The sequence below is a fragment of the Dryas octopetala genome, chromosome 2 (assembly GCF_963921425.1).
Source record: "Dryas octopetala chromosome 2, drDryOcto1.1, whole genome shotgun sequence".
Taxonomy (NCBI): Eukaryota; Viridiplantae; Streptophyta; class Magnoliopsida; order Rosales; family Rosaceae; genus Dryas; species Dryas octopetala.
Genome location: NC_141367.1, coordinates 25,107,970 through 25,126,562, shown reverse-complemented (window position 1 = coordinate 25,126,562; position 18,593 = coordinate 25,107,970). Strand labels below are relative to the sequence as shown.

The window sequence follows — 18,593 nt, the reverse complement described above, 5'->3', positions numbered from 1 at the left end:
TAAATTTAGATCTAAATGATCTGTTATTATATATGTTAGTATTTTAGTTGTTGTGAAATAAATAATTCTTAAAGTTGTTGAGAGTAATGTAAAACAATATCATATATTGAAAAAATAGTGCCTAATTTTAAACACCCTAATCACCAAAAAAATTTGTCTAAACCCCCATCCATCTAGAAACTCTTTCAAAACCCCTAAAACTTAAAATCCTTAAATTACCCTTCTGACGCATGTTGACACATGCTGACGTCACTGTAACTGAATTTTGGTGAAATTGTTTTTTTTTTTATTATTTTTTTTTAATTGAAGTTTTTGCTAAAACTCAATATTTCACTAAAACTAAAATCAAACACTGAAATTGAATTTCATTACACTAAAACTGAATTTCAAAAATTCAGTTACACTGAAACTGAATTTCAAGAATTCAGTTACACTGAAACTGAATTTCAAGAATTCAATTACACTAAAACTGAATTTCAAAAATTCAGTTACACTAAATTGAAGAATTCAGTTATGAATTCACTTACTGAAACTGAATTAAGTGATGAAACAATTACACCTCGACTAAAATGCAATTACACCTTAATTAAAAAACAATTACACCTTTACTAAAACAATTACACTTCACTAAAACAGTTACACTTTACTGAATTCCGTTTCACTAAAAAGAACACAGCAACTTTATCAAAAAAAAAAAACCAACAATACAACAAGTCATTGAGATGAGAGGAGTAGCCAACAATACAACGTCGTCCGATCACCTCACGCGCGACGAGTACACGACAGCCGCCACTGCCTCGATCTGTTTCTACCTGCAAATTTGATTCATCATATTTCAGAACCATAATTTCATTCAAAATTCATTTAAAACTCATGTTTCATGAACTGAAACTGTTTCATCAATAAATGAAATAAATTTGTATATACTTATAAATCAATTAAAAACCCCACATTTCTATCCGATTAACAACAAATTCAATTAAAACAGATTCACAAATTATACATTTCATAAACAGATTCACAAATCAATTTCAAATTAGGGTTTTCAAATTAGGGCTTTTGAACCAAACCGTCTGCAAATAGCTCACCAATTCAAAGAAAACAAAATACTTCAAACGAACCAGAACTTGACTTATGAACCCAGACTTGTTTTTGCAAATACAGTTTCACTGCTGATGCATGTTTACCTTCAAAACTGCAGCTTGAAATAATTTTGATTCATCATATATATGTATTTGGGAAAACAACAGAGAAGCCGCGGGCTTCCAAAGGTGATGGTGCTGTCGGAATTTCGAAATCCCCAAATAGCAAAATGAAATCCTCAAATCTATTTCAAAATGGGTATTACCTACGCTGAGAGGCAGAGATGAAATCGTCGACCTTTGGGGCAGCAATGGTGGCGCAGAGAAGCAGAGTACCAACTCCAAAACCCGCTAGCTGCCAGAACACAGAGATCGCCGGCGAGGATGTCGCTGACTTCTCTCCTTCGACACGACAGTAAGTCTCGGACCTTTTCGGCGTCGAGTCACCGTCCACGGTGGTCAGTTGAAGAATCAGAGACCACCATCGTGCTCAGGACGTCGAGAGGAAGAAGACTTGGGTGGTCCAGCATTGCAACTTCGCCGGAAAAGGCAGATCGCCGGCGAACACCTCCGATCGGAGTCGCTGCGATCTAGGCTGTTTGGGCATGATTCGGGGCGAGTGATGACAGAGGGAGGAAGAGGAGAGAGAGAGAGAGAGAGAGAGAGAGAGAGAGAGAGACAAAGTTGATGGTGGTGGTCTCGCTGGCAACCGTCGCCGGACAACGCCACACGCTCCAGCGACAGCCGCGCGCGGAGGAGAGAGAACAGAGAGAAGAAAGATGATGCAGAAATGAGAGAGAGAGAGCGCGTGAGAATGAGAGAAAATATATTGAAAATTGATTTTGTATAACCTAGGGTTATAATAGGAACATTAAAAAAAAGGGTCAAATTTAGCTGAGTGTTAGTTGACTAGGGGGTTTTGGAAGAGTTTAAGTAGGTAATTGGGGGTTTTGAATTAATTATATTAAGGGTGGAGGTTTTGAAATAATTAAGTTCTAAATAGGGGGTTATGGATAGTTTACATTTGAAAAAACTATAGTTTAACATATGTACTTATAAAATCTTGAGCCGCTTCATTTATTGCTAATTAATTTTAGATTAGATGTTCAGATTCTATCCAAAATGAGTCATATATTAATAAAATACTAATACATCATTTAAAATTTAAATTTAGAATACAAATTTGAGATTCCTACCATTGCTCATTCAATTTAATTTAAAACTATAGTTATGGGTATCTTTGTATGTAGGCAGAGCTGTATGGCATGTTATTAGTGGGACCTATTAAAGAAATATTCAAGGCCATTAATTAATTAATTAATGGATCAAATTGATGGGATTATATCAAAAAAATGGACCAACATTCCTTCTTTTCTTGAGGATGAAGGGTTGGGTAAAAATAGTTCACGTCAATGGTCTGACCATCTGGTTTAAAGGGGGCCATAATAAGTAGAAAAATAAAAAATGGACTTATTAAGCCTATCGCAGGGTTAATAACATTGGTCATTTTGACTCAAAGGGTTCGAATGTGACCATTTGTGAAATTTATTATTGTTTTCTTTTTGCTTTGGAGTTATAGAATTAATTAGTTTAGTGAAGAAACTAATTGCTCATTGTTTAAGAATGCACAGAAAGCTGAATATTCCGATGAGATAATGAATATTCTTTTTCTTCATTTATCTCAATTTATGTATATGTCAAAAACGCTCAGATTTGGTCCATTATCGAATCTCGGTAGGCATTGCCCATATTGCCATATTGGTATAGTTGGAAATTTTTTTGAAGGGTGTATGGGTTTCGATTTGTGAAGGAAAGATACTTTGGAGTATATATAGGAATGGAATGCTGTATTATATATAGAATAAAAAAGAAATGATATGTAGACGTGCACAAAATGCTAAGTGGGTTGTCTTTTTTTTTTTTTCAATGTTAAATGGGTTGTTGTTTATGTGAAAAATAGTTATTCTACAAAACCAAGCCGGCATTGGTACATGAATTTTAATCTTACTTACAATTTTTTCTTCCAAACACAACAAAGTGTAATAAATTTGTCACTCTTCCATTCATGTATACACTTTTCTAATACGTGTGAAAATAGTAACATGTGACAGTTCTACACAAACAATAACTAATATAGTTATATAGATATATCATTTTGAACTGTCTGGATGGTGTGGTGTCCACATAGGGCATAGGGAAAGAGTTGCGAGTCAAAAAGAAAGGGTTTTCTATAGTATCACGTATGGACTCTCTACTCTATTCTCTCTAGTCTTGTAAATAGCAATTAGCAAAATCCCTTGCTTTCTGAACAGTAAAAAGATAAAATCATTTGACAATCACTGCATTCCTAGGTATAGCTATCTTTATCAAAGGGCATCCTAATCAAAATCTAAGAGTGGGGTTTTCTTTTCTATTAAGCATAATCACGTTTTACTTTTCTTAAATCACCAACTTGACCTCTGAGTCTAAACTAGAGAATTGAAGTAGCAGACAGTAAAACTAAATAAGCTCACTGATAGGTTGGATTCTTGACCATTGCCTACATAATAGACATGATTATCACATGAACAAGTTCATACCATCCTCGGAACTTAAGAGGATGTGGGTTTACTATTTTAATAATAAAGCTATTTTAATAGTTTATTAAAATAAATGATTTTTTTATTTTCAAAAAAAATCACCAAATATCATAAAGAGTTAAAGACAACCTATAAAAAAGGAGTAACATATAATATTAATACCTATTAGAGATCAATGAAACTAACCGGTTTTAATCCCATGTGAAATATATATATGTCACCTTCACAAAATTCATATACATTTTTAAAATGAATAATGGAATCATTGTAAAAAAAAAAAAGAATAAGTAAAGAGAGATTTTTTTGATAAATTAAAAAAACAGATGAGAACTCAAAATGATCTGGATATTAAAACAAATTTTATCAAATTTGTAGTATATTGATCAACAAAAAGCCAATGGGGTAGACCCCATTGCCATGCAGAAATAGCAAAAGCAAAATTATCAGCGGCCCTTTACATTTTTCTCCTTTGAGATGGCCACCCTACAAAAGAAGGTCAAAGAAGAAAATACAAATGCATCATATGTGGCTAGAACAAACGCTTTCTACACCCATCTGCACCACAGTGGCAATCCAACTTCTTTACTTTTCCATCAGGACTAACCACGCTATCAAGTTCATAACCATAGTCGTATGTAAGTTCCTGCTTGCAACATCCAATAACCACTCGTCATTCTGAAGACCAACCCAGGATGAGAGAGAGAGAGAGAGAGAGAGAGAGAGAGAGAGAGAGAGAGAGAGAGATCCTAACCTGCAATGGAGGTATGTTATCCGCAGCAAATAACACGATTCTAGCTAGTCTAACATCATGATGGGAGCTCAAAACACACTGTACAAAGAGGTTTGGCTCACAACTATGATTGATATATCTAGCAACGTTACCACGGGTACCGGCATCTAAGCAAAACTCAGGCTCACTTTCTGATAACTTACTAAATCCGTTCTCGGCATCACTGTTTGGAATAGTCACATCGCACAATCGCTTCTGTAGTGTAAAGATGCATCAAGATAATGTACAGACATAAGTACATAACATATTCCAAACAATCCAATGTAACAAAGTTCCAAAAAGGATATACAATCAAATAGGTGTATAAGAACACGGCATAGATACCAGAGAGAAAGAGCACATCTACAAAGCAATAAGGTGAAACAAAGCAGCATGCAAAGCAAGAGTAATAGACAAGTATTGGAAGTTCAATGCTTCCTTATCCAACAGCTAAATCAGTACCTCTCTTCCCCCAATCCCTTGCATTGTCTGCCAGCAATCAATTTCGAATATATAGTCGTTCTCTGAGACACTGTCTAGTTCATCACTCCTCCTAAGAACTCCAATGTATTCACACACTGGTGCACCAGAGGGAATATAGTCCCAAGACCTAACAGCCCAGCCTTTTTCAGGTGTGCGATATACCTGTTCAAAAAAATAGTAAATTTATCAAATTTGTAAAGTACCACTGTGTTATAAGAAAAAACATTGGCACTTGGTTGTGGTTATTAGACCTCAAGTCGATACTTTAACCCTCGCTGAGATGTACGATTCATACAATCAGGTCCACAGCCGCATCTTGGACCACACTCAAACACAACAGCCTTTGCTTCAATCAATCTAGAGAGAGAGAGAGTTCCATCAAAACAGAGACTTTTATACAGAAAAAAGGACTGATATATCTCAAACAAGTAAAACAGCAGTGAAATTAAGACAACAGGCAAACAAGATATTGTCTCAAGATACTTATGCTATAATTAAAATCTTACCGGCCACCATCTCTTTCAACGTAAGGAAAGTCAGAGCCATTGAGTTGGGCACAAAAACAAGTCCTCGGATCATTACAAGTTCCTTTACAAGGGCAACCAGGAGCACTCGGTGGAATGATCACATCTTTTGCAACTTCAATAGAGTTAATATATGTAAGGCCTGCATTTTTATAGTTTAGCTTGTGATTAGCAGTGCCACGCATAATAACTACTGAGCAGTAAAAATGGTCTGCGAAAATTTGAGAAAGTGTAGCTTACCTTCAGGCGCTACACGAGGAACATCAACTATATTGGTAGCTGGAATACATATGTTTTCTAGACCATTGCAAATGTCCTTGCACACCAACCTTAAAAGTAACACATTTCCTTACTTAAACGTAACACATGGGGGAAAAACATAAGAACATTTATGCAGCAGCTTATTGATTTCATACCCAGGTAATTCAGACTGAGCTTTAGATCCTTTCCCCCGAGTAAAATGTACCTGAAAATTTTAGTCGATCAGGCATCAGTTAAAGGCCAGATGGATTTTGTGAAACTTTCAAATGATTTAACTTAAAACGATATTCCTTAACTATCACATAAAAAGAAGAGATATTCCTTAACTATAATAAAAACATAATGCGTCCAGAGTAATAGTGTATAAACCACGTAAAACTCTATAAAGTATTATCACACTCTGTTCCTGCGTCACTAAATGAAATTTCCATATTGGATTTTATGAAAAGGCAAAAGAAGTTATAACCTGATTACTGAGCAATTTAGGTTGCCCTGTAAGCCGCTTTAAACGGTACTTAAACACAGTAAATCCAGCAACACCCTTCTCTGCCCAATACTCGACAACCTACCAGAGAAAGAAAATTAGTAAAAGATATTTTAGCCACTTTGGCAATTTTTTATGGCCAAGCAATTTTCACTCTTTAACTTGAATAAGAGGGGTAGGAATGTAACCAACGAACAATCACCTGGCAATTACTTTAGCTACATTGGGGCAGTGTTATGTGCAATGCTTCTAGTTTGACTTAAGGGCACCTTAATAAAATCCACTTAACTCAAAGTGCAAGCTAAAAATTTCGGGCCCGTTGGTATCCTACTCAAATTTTTTTTTTTTTCAAAAATTAAGATTTTTTTTAAATGTGAGTTTTCAAAATCAATTTTTAAAATTTGAAAACGTGTTTGGTATGAAATTTGAAAACAATTTTTAAATTTAAAAAACGATGACATCTAAGAAAAAAGGAAGTGTAAAAAAAAAAAAAAAAAAAAACGATGTTTTATCATTTTTAAAAAGAGACATATTTTTGAATTTTTTTCTAAAAACTGTTTTTAAAAATGGTCTACCAAACACATTTTCTTGACTAAAACTTGTTTTTTGGTTTTTGAAAACAAAAAATAGTTTTTGAATAGAATACCAAACAGGCCCTTCTTTATTTCCTATTGTTCAACAGACTTTTCTTTTCCATTTTTGCACTATGCAATACTTTATGTGTTGCTTAAAGGAGCCATCATTCAGAAACAAATTTTCATGTGTTTTCTTTTCCTTTTTTAAAATGCAAGAATACTTTTAATCATATATATAAAAACAAGTGCATGAAAATGCCCAACCTTATACAGTCCATCATATGTATAAACTTTCTTTGTATAACTAGTGAAACATGCATGGCCACGGATGACTCTAACAGGAATGGACTGCTCCATATTATTCTGCAAGAAAATAGAATAAAAGCCATAAGAAAACAACACGTAAGGATGAATATCTCACATACATAATAAGTCACTAAGTGGACCCTAAAGCCCATAGAGGCTATATGTGAAATAATCATTGCTTGAATCCATTGCATTCTATGCTCCTATGACATTATTGACAATTTTAATACAGAACTATTTTGTTCATCACTGATATCCATAGACAGCAGATAGTTTTGGGAAATTCCAGTAATAAATTTCTAGCATATACAAATTTGTTTCTAATCTATTCTGTTCAGGAGAAGTTCCAGTAATAAACTCACTGATCAACTGCAAGAATTTCTGGTAAATTACTAATTTGACTGAAGGAGAGAAAAAGGGTATATAGCGGACCAAACATCAGAAAGAATCAAACTCTAGATGACTCACCTTAAGAGCCAAATTCCCCCGACTCATAACTTGATCTTTAATTTGACGTTTATTACCAAGTAAATCATTTCCACCTTGACCAGTATACACAACTTCATCTGAGTTATCGACATCATCTTCATATTGGCCGGACAACACAATTGCTATTGCAAATGGTAATGTACAGCCTTTGTATTTCGCCTGCAATATCTCAGAGAATAATAAGATTAAAATAACTGTCCACAAAGGCTCAAATTTAAGTATTAAAATCCAACAAGAGCGCACACCTTTAGAGAGAAAGAAACATAATCAGAATTTAAAACTACTCCACACCATTGTTCCCAATATATACATAATTTTTGTAACCTTTATCACTGAACTATAAAGAATCTAGACACAAAGTGCAAATTGAAAATGCATATAAATACTTCAATCTTTCCATGAAAGTAGATTTGGTACCTTGACTTTACATTTTCCTACGTAATCAATTCCATTTAACCAGTGTCCATGAAACCCTACAGCCACCATTTCAGCCCGAGAGAAAAACTGATGCCCAACCGGAACACCTGCATCATTTATATGTACAGCCAGCAATGTCTCTTTTAAAAAACGGTGCTCATAGATGATTAGACGTAAGAAACAAAATCCGCATTCTCTCAATGTAACCAACTAAAACCAGATAGCACTAAATATAACCAACCTGGTAGATGACCAATTGTCTTTTCAGGGTGTAATATTTCATCGTTGGTCAACATCTGCCATGAATACAAAAAGAATATTAAGAAAAGAAATAAAAAAATTTATCACAATTAATAGAAGGCATAAAATCAGAAGTGTTATAATGCCTAGTTACTACTGTTTAAAGGATATAATACATGGTTATTACTCAATATAAAACTAGTTCAATATTATTCAATGACATTAATTTTACCAGTGTGCAAATTAAAAAGCAGAATATGACAAACAATAAGATGCAAAGGAAGCTCATGTGTAAGCGTGTGTGCCAACATGCAAAGGACTTCACAGTTCTTCTCTACAATAATGAGTTGCAATTGAACATAAATAGAAGTCGGATAAACAACATCACCATTCTCTGAAACACCAAAACTGCATTAGAAATAATCGTTAACCGCTGTCAAACTCATCAAAACATACATTTCTATTCATCTATTGGTTAAACCAAAGATAATTGTCTATGATGTAGTGTGATTAATGGTGACTAACTCAGCACATACACTTTCAAGAAAGTAATACATGTATCAAATCTACATATAACAACTTGCCTCAGTAATTGCCTTCAGATCAGGTCTCCTGGACTTACACTTGAGATTCCCATTCTGCAACAGATTTTTGTATATGTAGTGTGAATGTGATAAATACCTCAGGTCTTACACTTCCTAGAAAATAATACATGTAACAAATCTACATATACCACACAACTTGCCTCAGAATTTGCTTTCAGATTAGGTCTCTTGGAAGGCCTCTCAAGATCATCACAGCCTGCACTCCCATTCTGCAAATGTTTGTCAAACTAAAATAAATAACAATCACAAAGACCAAGATCTCCACCCATTTTTCCTTTCCTTTCAAAAAGAAAAAAAAAAAAAAAGAGTATCAAAATGGAGAAACAACTGCTACCATCAACTTGCAGCTATGGAAACAAAAATTTAAAGCATCCAATAGGCGTGCCATAATACAAGATTTGTCCCAACTTCAAAGGGTTCTTCCAAATTTATTGCTATAGCATGCATGCCGCATAAGTTCTAGAATCTCTATAGATATATGCTAATCATTAATTATTCATGGCTGGCCTTCCTTGATGCAGTGGGAATACTGATTGCATGAAAATTGCCCATTATGATACAGAAAATATATTTTATGAAAAAAAACAGGATCAGCAAGTTCTAAGGAATAATATAAAGAAAACAGTCGGTAAGAGAATATTGAAGCCAGAAAGGGAAGACATATAGAGATTAGAGAATAATCACTAAATGACTCCAGAAATTTTCCCAGGCACTAATAAGGTGGCTGTGGCATAATGGGTCCTCTTAAATGTTAATGCATGAATGGTGTCGACAGCCTATTCACATGTAAGGACGGCTCTATGGATTACAGAACCTGATAATTAGTCTTTCTCCTAAATTTCCAGTTTTGAGCAGAAGATTACATGGCCCTTGAGAGAAAGCAATTCTTCCCACTCCCATACAACTTCTTATCTTTCCACCCTCACTATCCTTACTGATAACAGGTACAAGGACCAACTAAATTCTTTCCTTTCACCTATACTCCACTCCCAATCAGAGAAAGCTGCCTATACTCCACTCCCATACAACTTCTTATCTTTCCACCCTCACTATCGTTACTGATAACAGGTACAAAGACTAACTAAATTCTTTCCCTTCAACTATACTCCACTCCCAATCAGAGAAAGCTGCCTATTTTCTAGATACATTGAGAAGATGAATGGTCAACAAAATAAAACTGTAAGTCTTAGGCTACAAATAAGGCACCAAAGTGAAACAGTGATCAACACTAATATTTGAGAACTTCTTAAGTGTACTAATCATAACCATGGGTCAAACATACTTATGCTTCAAGAAACATAAAGACAGCTACAAGATAATTTGAAAAGAAAAAAAAAAAGGTACTAACCTCCAGCTTACGGCATCTCTTCTCCTCTTCCTGCACAAAAGCAATAGACCTTGTAAGTAATGGCAGCAAAAGGAACTTGCTTGTCTATTTTAGTCAAATGAAACCCGAAAAAAATCATTAGCTATAAAGAATAGATCAGCTTTTACATCTTAAATTATAAAAATTGAAAGCAGATTCCTTTTGTACAAAACAAACTCATTAGTCAAACACAAACTTAATAGTATGCGACTTAAAACAACAAAGAATTTTATCATCAAATCAAAAATCAATACAATTTATCAAAAAGAGAAATCAACACCAACCCACATTGCTACCATTCAACATCATTTATGTTGAAATCATAGGGCACACTTTATGCACCACCATTCCCTTGAGCCTAGACACAGGCACAAGGCAGGGCTCACGCCCAAATGAAAGAGTAGCTACTATTGCTGTCAAAACAGAACTGGCAAGAATTCTTGTCAAATGATAAAAACATTCCATTTAAAATCTAACGAAATATGTAAATAACTATAACTGAAATCTAAGAAGTCATGAATAGTTTCTTCTTCCCTTTAATGCACATAATATCAAACTAAATAGTAACATAGTACATGCAGCTCAATAATCAAATAGACATTAAAAAAAATTGAATTCAATACGTTTTACAAATCCATCAGTGTGTTAATTGCAAACCCAAAACCAAACAAAAAAAAAGGTTCACCTGAACGAAGTGAAGGTAATGCAAATTAAAAAGTCTGAGCGTCTCTTTCAACCGTGCAGTGAAGCTCACACCATTATCATCAAATAGAGGTACGGTGGGGGCATACCAACTCAAATTAAAATGTTCTACATCCAGAGCCCTGGTCTCACTCTCACCCTTTTGAGCTTGGACTTCAACTTTTTCTTTTTCTTTACCCGAATTGGGCGAACCCTTTTGCGCCGGAGCTGAGGGTTTTGGGACGTTGGGTTTCTTACTGCAAACGGCGTCGTCTTTGGTGTCATCCGATGCCCGTTTCCGACTGGGGCTGCCATAGAAAGGCTTTTTCTCCTCGGGAACGTTTCGGAGTCGAGGGCTAACCCTGCGCTGAACGGTGGAGTCCTTGAAAGCTCCCATTGATTGTGTTATCCACCGCCCAAATCTACATTCAGAGCAAGAAGCACAGTTCCTTTAAACAAAGCAAAGATGCAATCTTTATGAGGAAAAAGAAATTCAGAGACAAAAGAAAACGATTTTCTTGGGCTTAAGTTTCAACTGGAAGATTTTGGAGAGTGAGAGCAACACCAACTCACCGAGAGTTTTGGAGCCCAGCGAACCCCAAGAGTTTACGAAGCCCAGACGACAAACTCGGGCGAGGAAATAGAGTACGGAGAGAATTTGAATCCGAGAAGGTTCGAGAACGTCTAGGGTTTTAAAACTAGTCGTTGGGATACAGACGGGTGGGATGTTTAAAAATCGAAGTCAGCGGGAAGTTTGTTTCTTAATTGTTACATTATTGTTTGAATGTGGAAGATAGAAAGGCAAATTAGGCAAGTAATTATGGACCTTATGGTCCACAATTTACAGCTAGTGTATGATATGTATCGAAAATGGTGGAGCTGGTGTACGTTGAATTTGGCTAACTATTTGCCTTTCTACGTATGAATCTATGACTTGAGTCAAATTTGCAAAAAAGGAAAAAAATTTACGTATCATAAATTTTCATTATATACACGGTTATATGGTTAAAAACAAAAAAAAAGACAAATAATTCATTCAATTTACCATTCACATGAGCAACTATTTAAATTACGTTTATGTTGTACACTACAAACTATAATTAGTTGTTTTTTCAACTCCTACCACCAAAATATGAAAAAAAGAAACACTTAAACTCCAATATCTATAAAACCATAAATGATGTATAGAATGAATTTACTACCACAATTAGGGGTGTGTGTCCAAATTAATCCGACCTATTTGGATGAATTTGCATTTCAATCAAATCCTAATTGTAGATTGTGGGTTTTATAATGGGTTTTCTTCTTATTTTTATTTTGTTGTTTTCATCTTATTCTTTAGTTTTTTTTCATTAACAACCGGTCATGAGTTTTGAACTCATGGCCTTTTCCTACAAAGGAGAAACCTGCCATCTAATAAACAAATAGTTTGTTTGGATTTATTTAATTGTTAGATTATTTTATAGACCTATATCATAATACGGCTAATACGAGAGACAAAATATGAGGGACAATACATTTAAGAGTTTGATTTATTTAAATGAAGTATATGGATTTATTTAATTGTTAGATTATTTTATAGACCTATATCATAATACGGCTAATACGAGAGACAAAATATGAGGGACAATACATCTAAGAGTTTGATTTATTTAAATGAAGTATTAGTTTTACAATCATGTTTAATCCAACTTTTGGATATTTGTCCATCACTTGTCTCTCATATTTTGTCCTTCATGTTAGCCGGACTTACCTATACCATACTTATTAGGTTTATTTTCTAAATCAAATTTGAGTCATACTATTTCATCCAAAAATAACACAACATGTGACACAATGATAATATAATTAAGAGATAATTAGGTTTAGGTCATTTAAAAAAACAGTTTTTAGATAGAGACCGGAGGTGTTTTAAAATTTATAAAAAATCATTTTAATTCATAATGAAGTCATTTTAATTTATAATAAAGTTCTTCCCCGTTTTGAAGGGTATTTCCCCATTTGAAGAGTATTTCCCTCCTAAGGTGTAGAGTGAGCTTTGTAGAGGCTGCATATTATGTTTTAACTCCGAGATTTTGGGCAGAGCCCCAAATCTTGGAGTTAAAACTTAACATAAAGTCGTCAAAAAAGAAAAATAAAATGACTTAATTTAAAAACCCTAAATCACTACTGGTCTTAGTCTAAAAAAGACTCATAAAATGGACTGGACTTAAATCCTCTCTACAATTAATTTTCATCAAATCCTACAATTTGAGTAATTCCTACAATTTGGGTAATCTCATTTTATCTCATGTTGAGGATAATCATCAATTTTACAATTTGGTTAGGAATTGTTAGCTGCTTATACAAAGATTGGGAAGTTCCATATTAAGCAATGAATCGGAATTTAATTCGAATCCAATGTAATTAATAGGAAATAGATTTGGTGATTCAATCCGATAATCCGAGTACAATTTGAATTCAATTAAAAATATGAATTTTAGTATATTCAATTTGATAATATTCCAATCCAATTTAATAGAGGGCTGCTATTTGAACACTTTTTTTTTTCTTTTTGCACACCCTTTCTTAAAAAAAAAAAAAAAAAAAAAAAAAACTCAAGGGAAAAGACCACCTTGGCCCTCCCTTCTTTGTCTCTCTTTCTCCTTCCCTTACCCACACACCCCATCCCCATCTCCCCCCGTACACACCCCATTCCCATTCTCATCCTCATCCCCATCCCTATCTCTATCTCTTCTTTTTTTTTTTCTTCTTCACCGTCGAAGCCCACCCCCACCCTTTCTCTTATTCTTCTTCCCCCCACCCCAACCACCTCCCCTCAAGCCCTCCTCTCCTCTCCGACTCCTCTCTCCCTGCCACCTCCCAATCTCTCATCCCCCTCCTCAGTCTATCTCCTCTTTCTCTTTCTCCTTTCTCCCTGCATGCACCAACCACCACATCTTTCTCTCTCTCCTCCCAACAGCTTCCGCCACCCCCAAAACAGCTACACACCCCACCTCCTCCTCGCATGCACCAGCCACCACATGCAGACAACCAAAACAGCCACCACCACCTTCTTCCCTCTCTCTCTTTCTCTTTCTCTTTCTTTTTTTTCTCTCTCTCTCTCTTTTTCTCTCTATCTCTTCTTCCCTCTCTTCTCTCACCCAAGCAGACAACCAAAGGTCCAAAATATTTATAAAAAAAAATTTGCACCGGGTTAGGCGGACCAGTGCCGAACCCGGTGGTTTCGTTTGACAGGTATCCGCCAAATAGAATAGGATTGTTCGGTAGGTACCTGCCGAACGAAACTGGTGGTTTCAGCACTGGTCCGCCGAACCACCTGCAATATTTTTTTTTAGTTTTCTTCTCTCCGGCGATGGTGAGTTAGCTGGAGGAGCAGTTGTGGAGTGGGCAGGAAAGAGGGGGTGGGTCGGGTGAGGGTGGGGGTAGGGGTGGGGGTCGGGGAGGAAGGGAGGTGGTCGGGGTAGGGGGAAGAAAAAGAAAAGAAAGAGTGGGGGTGGGGAAAGAGAGAGAAAGGGAGAGAGGAGAAAGGAGCATAGAGAGGGTGGGGTGGTCGCCGGTGGTGGTAGGCTGCTTGGCGTGGTCGAGGATGGGGTGTGTGTCGGAGAGAAGAGAGGTGGGGAAGGAGGTGGTCAGGGATGAGTGTGTGCTTGTATGTGTGTGTGTGTGTGTTTTTTTTTTTTTTTTTATAGAAGGGTGTGCAAAAAGAAAAAAAAAAAAGGTGTGTAAGTAGCAGCCTCGTTTAATACAATAGATAACTTATTTTTGCAAATCTACTGCAATTATTTTGTGTATATGTAAAGTAATTTGATTTTTAAACATTAAATGATTTAACATGAATAAAATATTTCCGGACTGAATTATTCGATCGGATTTAGACTATGGTTGTTGACGGTCTTGCTGTACTTGGGCCTGAGCTAAATTTGGGCTGTACTATCTAGGAACATTCACTAACTTTGTGGCTTCGCTCTTCTTTTGGTGATCAATGTTGGGTGACAAGGCCCAAAGCTATTCTGGATAGTTTGTTTTGTTGTTTTCGGCCTCTCGCCCACCGTAGTACCCAAAAAAAAACCAGTTTTCGTACAGCCAGTTGCTCTTCTGACAAGAAAAGAAAAACAGTTGCTCTATATTTCCATATTCTTTCTTTTTATAGGCTTTTATTTCCAATTACTGACCCCTTCAATAATCAATACATTGTTATTACTTTATGCATAAAATGATTTTATATTGATATTGATATGATCATAGATTCAAAAGTTGATAAACAATTTTTGTTTCTCTCCGCTAAAATTAATTAAATAATATCCTTATGAATCGAAGACATATTTACAAGTGCATGGGGGTACGAGTAAAATGAAGAGAATAGATAACGCACGTGAAAGTGAATATAGGGGAGAATCTCATAGGGTGGCTAACCAAATAGGAACAAGACTCTGAGCAATCTATCATTGCACCCACATGTCTTTCATTAATCATTAATTCTTTTGTATTTTATTTTATTTTTGTCATTAATAAAGTTAATTATTTAATCCCTTTCTTCCAGCGGACAGTTATGTTCCTTCTACTTGTAGTCTAGACTCCAGACAAAGCATCTCGCAGTCTTGCTGTCCGGGTTTAAGAGGCTAAAGTATGCTTTCATTTCATTCAACCTTAAATATTACTATATTTATCTTATTTTATTGTTTTAATTAAAAAGATCGATTGAAAAAGTTAGCCCAAGTTTCTACTGAAAGTTAAATTTAAGATCGATTTTCAGTTACTTATATCCTAAAATTTTACCACTTTGTTTTGAAAGAATAAAAAAGATTATTGAAAGCTTGCATTAAGTAAAGTCATGGGGTTAATTCAAGTAGTAAAGTAATTATATAGAAAATGAGTTAAGGATTAAGACAAGTCAATAATGGTGAAATTATATATTCCAATGATGAAAAAATAAGCTAGTTATCGATCACCAGGACTGAAGATAACATGCCGGCCTCTTACGCCTACTACAACATTCATAATTATCTTAAACATTCTATACATTTTTTAATAATGATAAAAAAGAACTATAATATATGATTTTAGTCCCTTGAAAGGACATAAAATAATTGTTATGAACTTATGACAACGTTCCTTTCTGCGGTACTAGTCCTCCAATTTATAACGTTTAAATATATACACAGAGTCGTCTTTTCGAAATTAAGGTAGCTAATTACACAGTACTATATATGCATTTGAATCTCGAGGTGAACGTACAAATTGAAATGAAAAGATGCATGTATCCCGGAATTAGTAATTAGTTGTACAGTACTCCTTTTGAAAACGATCTGATTGGGCAATCTGCAGCCTTTGTATTCCATTTATTGATGAATGCCTTCGGGTAAATAGCATGACAACTTTTTCAGATATATAGAAAGTGAAAGAGTGGCCGGAAAATCGAAACGTGTCTTTGAGAAAACGTGCTTGTCCCATCAGCTTGTGCCTTGTGCACTGTGCAGGTTGTCCCATCGATCCCTTACAACTTACATGCATATATATGCACTTAAGGCTGTTAATTAAGCTAACAAGATCACGCACCTTAATTATTAATGCGTGTACTAGTTAACTACCTGGCCAGTAGTGGCCACAGAGAGCACCAGCAGGAAAGAAACTCTTGTGCTTGGTACCGATTGGAGAGACTTTTTCATGCATGACATATTGGACCTCACCGGGTTTGGACAGGACAGGACAACAGCTTATTTATAGGTCTGTGTATTTGCTAAATTTCTTACTTAGCTAGGACTAACCTAGCACTAATTCTTAAATTAATGGGGGGTAATGGGGCAATGGGTATGGCATTATCTCAAAATAAGATGGGTACGTTTTGTGTATTGTTGGTCCCACCAATCTTTCCTAACACAATATATCAAAGACTTCAAAGTCTGTTAATGCTCGCTAGCTAGTACATAACTAAATATTAAAAGAGTAATGTTTGTACCATGCACATTAATTGTGTACGCACTACCTTTTTTGTTGGGCAAAGTGTACGTACTACCTAGCTCTCTAATAAGAATTATTATTATGTATAATTGTTATACCACCATGTCACGTTGTGTAATAAATTAACGTGTTATAATATAAATGAACATTATTCATATCATACCATACATGTATAATATTTTCGTTCACTCATATTATAACATGTGAATTAGTTACATCATGTGACAGTATACCAATTATACATAATAATTTTTTTTTTAATAAATTGAGGTGAGCTAAACCCACCTTTATTAGAGAGATAATACATAATATATATATTATCAAAATATAATTCTTTAACGTTACTTATGTTAAAATTATAGCACTGAACTTAAAATCATATTTCTAAGGTGAATTCTTACATGTATGAGGTGGAACATATATACTCGATCTGGATGAATGATGTATGATGAGAAACAAATGTGGCCGTTCAAAATTCTGTGTCAGTCTAAGCATGAAACACTCAAATCAAGTTCGATCGGTTTGGAGTAGTAAGTACGTAGTAAGTACACTAGTTCATGAATGACTTTGGGACCCAAGGGCGCGCGGGGTAAGGTTAAAGGAGTTGCCCAATCTAATTAGTTGGATCGAGTACAAAGTGCACTCAGATATATACTAGGGACATATAGTTCTGTGGCCCTTAGTTTTAAGTATAATGACCTTAATCAGCTTGATCTGGAGGGTATACAGTCGCTTCAATATTCATGAGATATCTTAGGTTTAGCTTTGTTCTGGAGGTTAGAAGTTAGAACTCGTCCATGGACGTTAATTCAGCTGAAGTAGCTAGCTAGGCGGGTCAAGATCGAGTACCACTTGCTTCTCGATCGTGTGGTGGGTCTTACAGTACAGCACTCGTACTTGTACGTGCACCTGTGTCACCTGTCAAACTGTCAAACTGTCAAACTGTCAAAGGGACCATATATACCAATTAGGAAGACATGCGTGCTGTACGTAGCCCCATAATACAACACTGTTCATGTTGAGATATGACATATATATGAGCTTGTTCATGGCCCATAGACTAAAGTTTTTTATCCTATATATGCAACTAAAAAATAATAATATTTTTTTAGTACTGTATATCTACTTTGATGCAAATAATCTTTAATATAAGTGAATTTTATCTTTATTAGCTACGTGTTATACACATAAATTTTAACAAGAAAAACCAACAAATTAATCTAATTAATTAAGCAGAAGGCCGAACTAACCAATAAAATTTCTCCATATACGAATTTTCCTTGCTAAATTTCTGTAGAAAATTTTGTATTTTCCTTCACTTTCTTACTGCATTCTTTTCTTCTTGCACTTCCGTTACTTTTACATTGGCTACAAATGTTGATGCATGGTAATTAGCTAAGAATCCTTAAGGCTTTATATGAACTTATACTGTATCTTTTTTATATTTTATTTCGATTAATGTAGTGTATATCTAACATGTACTTATTTTAAGAAGGTAATCACACGTATTTCCTCATTTCTAGCTTTAATTCACTGCATGATCTCATTAATTTCCATGTATTCCTCTGAAAAATTATGAAGGCCGGTCGGTCACAAATATGAGAATAACTTTATTTAATTAACAAGGGTAATTAATGATGTGGTATCACCAAGGAGTTAAATTTCAAAATTTTCGGCGAAATTTCGTTTTCGGAGGTGATGGAAATTTTAGCACGAGTTCGTCACTTTTTCGTCGATATTTCGCCGAAATTATCGAAAATTTCGCTCACAG

At 35.1% G+C, this 18,593-nt stretch overlaps 1 protein-coding gene across 2 annotated transcripts; it reads right to left on the bottom strand.

Moving 5' to 3' along the window:
- Positions 1–4,190: 4,190 nt before the first annotated feature.
- LOC147294624 (histone-lysine N-methyltransferase, H3 lysine-9 specific SUVH4-like) lies at positions 4,191–11,468 on the bottom strand. 2 transcript variants are annotated; one of them, XM_086232977.1, is made up of 17 exons: positions 11,435–11,468; positions 10,866–11,283; positions 10,163–10,192; positions 8,955–9,023; positions 8,794–8,847; positions 8,211–8,265; positions 7,970–8,076; positions 7,532–7,711; positions 7,022–7,120; positions 6,165–6,263; positions 5,854–5,903; positions 5,678–5,766; positions 5,420–5,579; positions 5,165–5,270; positions 4,893–5,075; positions 4,413–4,646; positions 4,191–4,304 (listed from the first exon to the last, which is right to left on the bottom strand). In XM_086232977.1, the coding sequence occupies exons 2-17, from the start codon at positions 11,256–11,258 to the stop codon at positions 4,191–4,193; spliced, it is 2,022 nt and encodes a 673-aa protein (XP_086089103.1). In that variant the 5' UTR covers positions 11,259–11,283; positions 11,435–11,468. The 2 variants fall into 2 exon arrangements, with proteins under 2 accessions (XP_086089103.1, XP_086089104.1); XM_086232978.1 differs by lacking the exons at positions 8,794–8,847; positions 8,955–9,023; positions 10,163–10,192; positions 10,866–11,283; positions 11,435–11,468 and having other exon boundaries at positions 7,532–7,720.
- Between the last annotated feature and the right edge of the window lie 7,125 nt (positions 11,469–18,593).

Bases quoted from the DNA above. Each gene is read 5' to 3' on its own strand.
- LOC147294624 (XM_086232977.1), bottom strand. From the start codon at position 11,258: ATGGGAGCTTTCAAGGACTCCACCGTTCAGCGCAGGGTTAGCCCTCGA. The intron at 7,121-7,531 runs GTGAGTCATCTA...ATTTTCTTGCAG, and splicing joins GGGGGAATTTGGCTCTTAAG to AATAATATGGAGCAGTCCAT. The intron at 5,076-5,164 runs GTCTAATAACCA...TTTTTTGAACAG, and splicing joins GGTTAAAGTATCGACTTGAG to GTATATCGCACACCTGAAAA.